General features: G+C 56.2%; 2 protein-coding genes across 4 annotated transcripts; one reads left to right on the plus strand and one right to left on the minus strand.

Annotated features, from left to right (window-relative positions):
• The first annotated feature begins 450 nt into the window (after nt 1-450).
• On the plus strand, nt 451-1811 carry RANGRF (RAN guanine nucleotide release factor). Of its 2 annotated transcripts, none has more exons than XM_021694686.1 (5): nt 451-597; nt 684-800; nt 1022-1178; nt 1261-1346; nt 1572-1811. In XM_021694686.1, the coding sequence occupies exons 1-5, from the start codon at nt 497-499 to the stop codon at nt 1693-1695; spliced, it is 585 nt and encodes a 194-aa protein (XP_021550361.1). In that variant the 5' UTR covers nt 451-496; the 3' UTR covers nt 1696-1811. The 2 variants fall into 2 exon arrangements, with proteins under 2 accessions (XP_021550361.1, XP_021550362.1); XM_021694687.2 differs by having other exon boundaries at nt 1584-1695.
• Nucleotides 1812-1974: 163 nt separating this feature from the next.
• SLC25A35 (solute carrier family 25 member 35) lies at nt 1975-5327 on the minus strand. 2 transcript variants are annotated; one of them, XM_021694688.2, is made up of 5 exons: nt 4481-5327; nt 3592-3657; nt 3126-3278; nt 2629-2763; nt 1975-2472 (listed from the first exon to the last, which is right to left on the minus strand). In XM_021694688.2, the coding sequence occupies exons 1-5, from the start codon at nt 4853-4855 to the stop codon at nt 2299-2301; spliced, it is 903 nt and encodes a 300-aa protein (XP_021550363.1). In that variant the 5' UTR covers nt 4856-5327; the 3' UTR covers nt 1975-2298. The 2 variants fall into 2 exon arrangements, with proteins under 2 accessions (XP_021550363.1, XP_044777528.1); XM_044921593.1 differs by lacking the exon at nt 3592-3657.
• Nucleotides 5328-10060: the final 4733 nt, after the last annotated feature.

Genomic DNA, 10060 nt, shown 5'->3' on the forward strand with positions numbered 1-10060 from the left:
CACACCGGGCCCCACTGTTCCCCTAATTCCCCGCATCCGGGAACTAGCGGTCTGGTTTGCAGCTCGCTGCCATCAAGACGCCCCAAGGAGGGAGCTGCAAGACCCTCCAACTATTCTCCCCGGACTCAGGAGACCCCACCTAGGCGTCGGTCCTTTGCGCGAGCAAGGGCCCCCAAGGAGGGTCTCAGGAGACAGTGTTAGAAGATGCGGCCCCTTGAAAGAGAGGAGACTGGGGGGGGGGGGGGCGCGCCCTAGCGGGCAAGAGGGCGTCACAAACCCCAGGCCCGAGGGCTGAGCTCGCAGCCGACCCCCAAGCCCCGCCCCGCCTCCCGGGAGAGCCGGGCTTCCGGGAGCCGCCCCGCTGGGCACCGCCCCCACGGCGCAGGCGCCGATTGGCCAGCGCGGCCGCAGGGCGGGGCCCATGCCTAAAGGGGCGGGAGCTAAGGTGGACCGGAGATGCCGCGCGGCACACGTGGGTTTCTTCTACATCTCTCTAATGCCCGCACCTAGTGCCAGGCCCATGGAGCCCACGCGACACTACCCGCTGTTCGGGGGCGCCTTCTCCGCCACTCTCCCTCCCGGGGCCCTTGACGTGAGGTGAGAAGGCGCGGGCGCCGCGGGCCGGCCGGGTGGGATGCGGGCAGAAGCGGGGCTCAGCCGGGGTCGGCCTCGCCTCTCTCCAGCGACCTCCGGCCGGTCCCGGACAATCAGGAAGTTTTCTGCCACCGCGTGACGGACCAGAGCCTGGTCGTGGAACTTCTGGAGCTGCAGGCCCACGTGCAGGGCGAGGAGGCTGCGCGGTGAGGGAGGCGGCCGCCCGCGCGGCTGGCCAATGGGAGGGCCGGAGCCGAGGAGGTGGGCGGGGCCTGCGGCTGGAAGGTTAATCAGTGCGATGAGAACTCCCAGGGCAACACCTCATCACCGGAAGTGAACGAAGCTTACGGGACTCAAAGATGCTGGGGGGCGGGGGGTTTGGGGGAGTCAGAGACGTCCCTCCCTGACCCCGCTCCCCCTACTCTAGGTACCACTTTGAGGACGTGGGCGGGGTGCAGGGGGCTAGGGCCATGCAAGTGGACAGTGTGCAGCCCCTCCCTTTGGAGAACCTGGCTCTGAGGAGCTTCTGTCAAGAAGCCTGGGTCCTCTCTGGCAAGCAGCAGGTAGCTAAAGAAAACCAGCAGGTGAGGGCAGGGGAGTGTGAGATTCCTGGAGGGCTGAAGGGAGTGGCCGGTCCGGTAAGCATCTCGACTCTGATCCCTTTAGGTAGCAAAGGATGTGACAGTACACCAGGCTTTGCTGCGGCTGCCCCGGTACCAGACTGATCTCCTGCTCACCTTCAATGATCCCCCGTAAGGAGGACAGAAAGGACGCGTGGCTCGTGACTGGGTCCCCAGGAGGATCTGCTGGGAGGGGCAGAGCCGGGGGACTGGCTGGTGGGGTCCTCCAAGGAAGAGGGAGAGGGCCAGAGGTTTGGGGTCACAGACACTCAGGTCCTACGGGGCACAGGAAGTGGGAACTTGCCCACCCGCGTCCTGGATGATATTCTCTCTCCATCTGTTCCCCGCACCCCCAAGCCCTGACAATAGGTTATCTCTTGGTCCTGAAAATCTGTCACTTCCGCCCTGGAGCCTGGGTGACTTTGAACAGCTGGTGACCAGTCTGACCCTTCACGACCCCAACATCTTTGGTCCCCGGTAAAGATGCTGAAACACTGCGTGAAGCTGCTCAAGCGCATGGGGACCCCGTTCTTCAAGGGGAACAAAGGATTGGATATATGCCCCTAATTCCTCCCCTGTGCATAAACATAAGACACCTCCTGTCTGCAGAAATAAACTTGCTTTATAACCAAGATAATATCTCTGTGCCTTTGCATCTAACAAGATACCTGGGTCCCCCCAGTTCCCTTTGGTCTTGGAGTGGGGAGTTAAAAGTTGGTGCATAGGATCAGAAGGGACCCAAGGCTGTCCAAATAAAAGAAGGGAATACTTTGGAGTGACTGGTTCAGCCCTGAGGGGGTGTGTGCGTGCGTGCGTGCGTGTGTGTGTGTGTGTGTGTGTGTGTGTGTGTGTGAAGTGTCCAGGAGGACAGATTAAAAGGGAAGGTTTAGAAGTGACACCCAAGGAAGGGAGGGAGACTGTCCCTTGTAGTGATTCAGCCCTGAGCAAACAGACGGGGAGTGGAGTTGGTGGTCCCCCTTGGAGGGACAAAAGGTCACCTGGGCAGAAGTCACCAGGGCATAGGAGTGGAGGCAGAAGTGTCCAAGGAGTGCTGAGCCGGGGGTGTGTGAAAGAATGGCCGTGGTCATTTGGCGTACGTGCAGTACAGGGTACGTAACCGGTCCCAGAAGAAGAGGGAAAGGATGGTGTGGGGGCCGAGGCGGAAGTAGGAGGCCCCTATGCCCTTGTACATGCCAAAAACGCCCTCTGTCCGAGCAGTCTGCAGCAGAGCGTCCAGCATCCCCCGGTACATGAGGCCCTGAGAGCAGGTTGAAGGGAGGGAGAGCACAGGGAAGGCGTTCGTCAGAGCCCACCAGCGGCCTCATCTCAGCGGGCTGCACTTTAGGCTGTCCCACCTGCGCCCACCATTCGCTGGCACCCGTCACCTGGCCTGCCTTCCAGAACCTTCCCTTACCTTGCCCCGAGCGTCGGTGGGCTGGTTGTAGAGCCTCGTGCTGACCACATCGAAGGGCGTCATGGCCAGGACCACTGCAATGCCGCTCACCATGGCGGCCACCAGAGCCACCTTCCAGCTCTGGGGAGGAAATATCTAAGGGTGGAGGGAGGAAGAGGTTTGTCAGCCAGTCATTTGACCCCTAGGAAAGGACGGGCCCTGCCCCCAGGGAGAGAGTAGAGGGCTGGTAACTCAGGGAGCTTCCATGCCACCAGTTAGGACACGGCATGGGAACACTGTGAAGTAGGAAGGGCGGGATGCTCAAGGACTCAGATGCACCATCTGGGAGGAAGTGACAAGAGGACAAGTGGGGAGGGTGTAGAGGCAGCAAACCCCAAGCCCTCCTGCCATTCCCTGACATGGACCACGAGCACTGTCCCCTCTGGGGCCCCCTTCAGCTTGCCCGCCCCCTGCCCGCAGTCCCAGGGTGGCCCCACCCCTTCCCCCGGGGGCAGTACCTCCCACTGAGTGATGAAGTCCTTGGTGGATGAGAAGGTGCACAGCTGGGTGGAGGAACCGATGATAACTCGGGGCAGGCCGCCCAGGGCCCCACGCCACAACCCCACCAGACCATGTTTCTGGCCAATCTCGCTTAGCGCCTGAAACATGCCCTGGTAGGGGGAAGACCACGGGGGCGGGCTTCAGTCCCCCGAGCATCAGGGGGGCTGCCACCTCACACTGCCAAGGATGGGTCCTTCACGGGCACCCACGTCTGGGCAACGGGTCCCATGTGGACTTAGAATCGGAATGTGTCTACCACCCGCCATTGCTCCCTTCCTCACTGCTCCAGAATAGGGGCTGGGTGGGGCTGGATCTTTGGGCTGGGTTGCCGCTGTCGGGGGCAGGCAGAGAGCTGGGGTGGGGAGGTGGTCGGGACAATGGGAAAGAAGGGGCAGGGACCCCAGCAGGTTGGAAAACCCTCACCTGATGCTTATACTGGTGCCCGACGGCAATTTCTGAGGCCGCCTGGGCCTGTAGGTGGGTCTTCACCTGGGAACAAGAAAGTATCACAGCCTATGGCCCGGTGGCCCGCCTCCCACCTCAAAGACCCAAACGCCTGACCCCGTCATACTTCCTCTAGGGTGTTCAGCAAGGACTATCCTCTTAATCTGATAATTATTGTTGTTCCCATTAACACATTGGTCATGAGACTCTGTGTCCCTTGGCTCCAGTCCCAGGGGATGGATCTCCTAGCACTGCAAGACACCCCAGCCCCCCTACATCCTCCTTCCTTTGGGGGTTGGGTGGGGGATGGAGAGGTTAGAGAATGGCAACATTTCCTAAGAGCGTTCCCGTTAGGCAACACTTGGCTGTCCAGCCTCTCATATCAGCTCCTATTCCCACACTGGATCTCCAGCCAACACCATGACCAGGCTCCGCATCCAACCCTGGGGCAGGTTGTTGCCTCTGGAGGGGTCATTGTCCCTGAATGTCGCACCCTGGCAGTGAGACCAGACTGCCTCTCTTCTAGAACTGCCTGCCTCCCAGCGTCTTCCAGGAGGAGCCCTAAGCAGGAACTAGTCCTAGCAACAAGCAGCTGTGTGACCTTGAGCTGGTCACTTCCCTTCTCTGGGCCTCAGGCTATTGACCCTTCACCTATTCCGGAAAACTCAAAGGAGGAGACTGTGGGATTCTAATTTTGTGGTGCCCAGGACTTTTCCTGAACCCTACACCCACTGATGTGTGGCACTCAAACTCCGCATCGTCCCCGACACGAACCTACTTCCAATCTCAGTGTCAGGTTGTGAAGGCCCAGGCCCCACCCTACACCAAGGGTCCGCTTGAAGACCCCAGGCAAGACCCTTCTTCTCACCATGTAGATGGGGCTCCCCAAGTAGGCTCCCATGACCCCAGCCAGGGCCCCAGTCGCAGCGCTGCGGGGTTGGCTGAGGCTGCCCTCAGCCGTGTGCAGGTAGCCCCCAGCCTCAGCCAGCCCGTAGGTGCCCAGGCGGATGCCATTCATCAGGAACTGGTATAAGAGAGCAGGGGCCAGTCCCTTCTGCAGGGCAGCTGGGCCATCCACCTTGCCGATGGTGATGAAGGCATGGAAGACGTTTCGGTAGTGCCGCTGGTAGGTGCCGGGGGCCTGCAGTTCTCCCTGCAACTGCATCCTGGTCTTTACCACTTCCAGGGGGTTGGTGAACAAACAGGCCCCGCAGGCTGCCAGGCCACTCATCAAGAAGTCCATGGTGGGGTAGCAGTAACAGGAAGTGGCCAAGGAATAAGAAAGTAAAAACAAGCTTCAGAAACGGAGTCAGAACTCAGGGGGAGGCCTCCGTGTCAGCAGTCTCCCCCGCTGCAGGAGATAGGAATTTAGAGGTCTGGAGTCGAGAATATTAGGGTCAGAGGTCAAGAGGTCAAGGGTTAGCTGGAATTTGGGAGTCAGGAGCTGGCAAAGAGAGAAGGAAAAGAAGTTTAGGAGAGTCTGGTGAGAAGGTTATGCCAGGGCTCTGTCGGTCACGGGATCTGAGGTCAAGGAGGGGCAAGAAGCCAGGAGGATGGCAGGTGGATGATGGGGATGGTCGTCTCCGGGGCCCCGGAGCAGGGGAGAGAAGCGCGGATTCGGGAGATGGGAGCCGGGAGGAAGGAAAAAGAAAAGCAGCGGGTTACGGAGAAAGAGAATCCGGGAGAAGATCGGTGGCGTCTGTATCGGGGAAGGAAGTCGGAACTCCGGCCAGGGATGAGCGTCCCCAGGCAGCTGCCCGCCGAAGCCCGCAGCAGCTTCGCCCGGGGCAGCCTGCGGAGGCCGGACCGCCACACTCCAGCCACCGGAGCGCGGCGCCCAATCGGGAGCCGAGGCGAGCCGGAGCCCGCAGCCCCAGCCAATCAGCGCCGAGCCGGCTCCGCGGCCAATGGGAGGTGCTCTCGGCGACCCGGCCCCCGGAATCCGCGGGAGGGCGGTTGGAATTAACTCTCCGCGCGCCGGCGCCCGCGCCCCAGACTCGGGGCTCGGGGAGGGGCGCCCCGGGAGCGGAGCTTGTATCTCTCGCGGGGAGGAGAGCTTGGGCCCGGGGCTACGGGACGGAGAGCGGGGGTCGCAGTCCCCTACCGGAAGGTGGAAGGAGCCGGGTTGGCGCTGCTCCTGGTGCGGGCGGAGGGCGCCCCTTCCTTCACCTCCTGTCCGGGTTCGCGGCGGACGGGGACTGCCAAACAGCAGATCCGCTCCCCCGCGGGCCCTGGCGCCAGGTGAGCCCGGAAGCTGCGGCTCCGCCCGCCCGCAGGTGCGGAGGAAACACACCTGCTGGACCGGACGGATCTCCTGAGGCTGGGGGCAGGATTCGTAGGTCCCAGCGCCGGGGTGTGGCTGCTGCGGGCCCCGAAGGATGGCGTGGGAGTTCAGCCACAGCCCTGAGCTCTTGATCCTCGCGGCAATCCAGAGGCGAAGGGCGGACGGGGCGAGGCAGGGAGGTGGATCCCCGGGCTTAGCTTTCCACTGTCAGCTAGTGGTGAGCGTCTGTGAGTCTGGACTGCTGTCTTTGCTCATGAGTCTGGTAACGGTTAATCACGGGAGAACTGAGAAGACAGACTGGGGAAGCTAGCAACCCCGGGAAGGGGTTGAAGGAGAAAGAAGGCTTGGAGAAAGAAAGCAGGATGGGGGATGTCAGTTGGGGCGGGGGTGGGGGGGGGGGAGGAGGAGGCAGAGGCTGCCTGCCTGCGTGTGAGGCAGCCTCCAGATTTAGACTCAGAGCGCCTTTGGAGCTCCAGTGTGTGTTTACTTGCTTACCAGCTGGATGAACTTAGGCAAGTTACTTAACGTTTCAGAGCTTCCTTTGTCAATGGAATGCTAACTACCTATTGCCCTTACCTGAGGGAAAGTGTTGGACTCCTACCAAGTGCCCAGTTATCAGGGTTCCAGAAAAGTCAAGAGCTGCCAGACCCTTGTGCCCTCGTGTATCCTGTTCCCACTGCTGGGAATGGCCCTTCCCCATTCTTTGGTGATTCCCAAATCATTCCTCACCTTGAGCTTTATCTCTCCCGACCCTTGAAGCTTTCTCAAGTTCTCCACTTTCAGCCATCTCCATCTTGCTTTGCTCCTCAAGCAGTTACCCACATTTCTCATTTTAATCAGCAATCGTTTACTCTCTGACTCCTTTCACTATCCTGGGAGTTCTTGGATGCCCCCCCCACCCCCCCCAAAGGAACTGGATCTGAGTCATCTCTCTCTCGCCCTCCTCCTGCTGCTACCTCATTGAGCATTACGGAGACAGGAGGAGTGGAAGGTAAAGTAGAGCAGACAATGGGGCTTCTCCCCGGATTCTCAAGAGGGGTTCTGAAAGAGTCCCCTGAAAATTTCCAGTGGATGCTCCCAGATTTCTCCACCTGGTGGATGGGATGACACTTAATCAGTATTTTAATCATTTTAATCCTAGAGTTTACAGCAGTTGTTCTCAAAGTGTGGTCCCTGGAGCGGCACCAGCCACACCAGCCACACCATGAGTACCTGGGGAAGAAATGCAAATTCTCTAGCCTTGTCCCAGCCTTCCTGAATCAGGAGGTAAACAGGAGGTGAAAGACTGTTTTAACAAACCCACCAGGTTATTATGGTGTGTGCTTAGGTTTTGGAAACATTGGAAGAGCACAAGTGGGGGGAGGGGGAGAGGGAGAAGCAGACTCCCCGCTGAGCCAGGAGCCCCACGCGGGGTTCCATCCCAGGACCCCGGGATCTTGAGCTGAAATCAAGAGTCAGCTGCTTACCCCTGGCTTAAGCCTTTTTTTTTCTTCTTCTTCTTTTAATTTCATTTATTTGACAGAGACAGCAAGAGAGGGAACACAAGCGGGGGAAGCGGGAGAGGGAGAAGCAGGCCCCCCCCCCCCGGCCCCCCGCCGAGCAGGGAGCCGACTGCGGGGCTCATCCCAGGACCCTGGGATCATGACCTGAGCCGAAGGCAGATGCCCAACGACTGAGCCACTCAGGCGCCCTGGCTTAAGCCTTTTATCTTTAATATCTAGATGTCCTAAAGATAGACTACTTTTATTTATTTTTTATTTTTTTTAAAGATTTTATTTATTTGACAAATCACGAGTAGGCAGAGCGGCAGGCAGAGGAAGAGGGAGAAGCAAGTTCCACACTGAGCAGGCAGCCTGATATGGGGCTCGATTCCATGACCTGAGAAGAAGGCAGACGCCCAACTGACTGAGTCACCCGGGTGCCCGGACAGACTACTTTTAAAGTAGTATTTTAAAGATTTATTTATTTGAGGGGGGAGGGTCCAAGGGAGAGGGAGAGAGAGAATCTCAAGCAGACTCCCCACTGAGCACAGAGCCCAAAGATGGGGGGGAACCCATCTCATGACCCTGAGATCATGACCTGAGCCAAAACCAGGAGTCAGATGTGTGCGGACTCAAGCCACCCAGGCGCCCCCCATACCCTCCTCTTTGGAAGGAAGTCACTATGCTCAGCCCACACTTAGGGAATGGAGAGTTAGACTCCGCCTCCTTGAGGGAGAAGTATCTACACAACTTATTTGGAATTCTTCATGGGAAGTTTGTCTCCCTCATTTATTTGCTTATTCAACTATTGATTTCTATCAGTATGGACTCATGGATTTTTATTTTATATTTTGGGTTGTAATTCAATATACTTTATTTTGGGGGCACCTGGGTGGTGTGTGTGTGTGTGTGTATATATATGTAAAGTATATGTATATATAAAGTATATATATATATAAGTATATACACACACACACACTTTATTTATTTATTTTTTAAAAGATTTTATTTATTTATTTGAGAGAGAGAGAATGAGAAAGCGCACATGAGAGGGAGGAGGGTCAGAGGGAGAAACAGACTCACCACGGAGCAGGGAGCCCGATGCGGGACTCGATCCAGGGACTCCAGGATCATGACCTGAGCTGAAGGCAGCCGCCCAACCAACTGAGCCACCCAGGCACCCACACACACTATTTTGTTGCCCCAAGTGTTCTAGCTTTAGCCCTGGGAGCTCTTTTACTTGCTTCATGTATTTCTTTGACACATCACCATCAAAAAAATTTTTTTAATTAAAACATTTTTTTAAAGGTTTCCCTATTTTCTGGCAAAACAAGATGCTCCAGGCTCTTTTGTATATTCCCTGCCCCAGTGCTAGAATCAGCCATTTCTCCAAGAATCTCTAGTTCCTTTTATTAAAGAATGGTATTAGAAACCAAAATCTGGGCCCCACACTGGTTGTAGAGATTGCTTAAAAAAAAAAAAAATCTTTAAAAGAAAAAAAGGAAAAAAACAAAATCTGGGCACTGGACGTGCTTGTTGCCATTGGGATTGGGGTATCATTGTTTTGAGACCCTCTTAGCTGGGAGAGCAAGTAAATATATGTGTGTATAGTAACCCATGTATGTATTTCTTATTTTTTTTACACAATTTTTTTAAATTTTTTAAAAAGATCTTATTTATGTATTTGACAGAGCGAGACAGAGAGAGAGGGGACACAAGCAGGGGGAGTGGGAGAGGGAGAAGCAGGCCTCCCGCAGAGCGGAGAGCCTAATGCGGGGCTCGATCCTGGCATCATGACCTGAGCCGAAGGCAGACGCTTAACGACTGAGCCACCCAGGTGCCCCCCATGTGTGTATTTCTGTGTGTAACCATCTGTATCTTCATTAAGCTGAACATGAGTTCAGACTGATGTCCCCAGCTCTAATCCATTGCTACGTGAATCATTTTAACCTCCTCTCTGTGCCTCTCTGTAAACTCTCACTCCAACAGTGAGCAACCTGACTCCTCTTATCACCATCCACTTACCTAATTGTTCAATTCCAGTGTACATGTGTAGGACTTCTCAGAACTGTGAACCCATAACCCCATGGGAATCCACCTGATCGACTCCAGTACGACGCTTAACTGCAGTTTCCTTTTGCCTGTCATCTTAGAGAGTCCACTCATTTCTGAAGTTACGTAGCTCAGCACCTCCCCCCCAACCCGGCCCACCCTCTTTGGTAAAGTTGTATCATACATTTATAATACAGTTAGATTCGGTTACATTCTGCCTTCCTTCCTGGGAGACCTTGGCTTCCTAAGGGATTTTTTTTAAACTTTTTTTTTAAAAAGATTTATTTATTTATTAGAGAGAGAGAGAAGGGGGGGAGCAGAGGGAGAGAACCTCAAGCAGATTCCCCACTGAGCGCAGAGCCTGACGTGGGGCTCGATCCCACAACTTTTGAGATCATGACCTGAGCCGAAACCCCGCCATCCTAAATGATTTTTTTTTAAAGATTTTATTTTATCCATTTATTCATGAGAGACAGAGAGAGAGAGAGAGAGAGAGAGAGGCAGAGGGAGAAGCAGGCTCCCCGCTGAGCAGGGAGCCCGATGCGGGACTCGATGCCAGGACCCTGGGATTATGACCTGAGCCGAAGGCAGACGCTTAACCATCTGAGCCACCCAGGCGCCCCCTAAATGA

This window comes from Neomonachus schauinslandi, chromosome 15 (genome assembly GCF_002201575.2).
Source record: "Neomonachus schauinslandi chromosome 15, ASM220157v2, whole genome shotgun sequence".
Classification (NCBI taxonomy): Eukaryota; Metazoa; Chordata; class Mammalia; order Carnivora; family Phocidae; genus Neomonachus; species Neomonachus schauinslandi.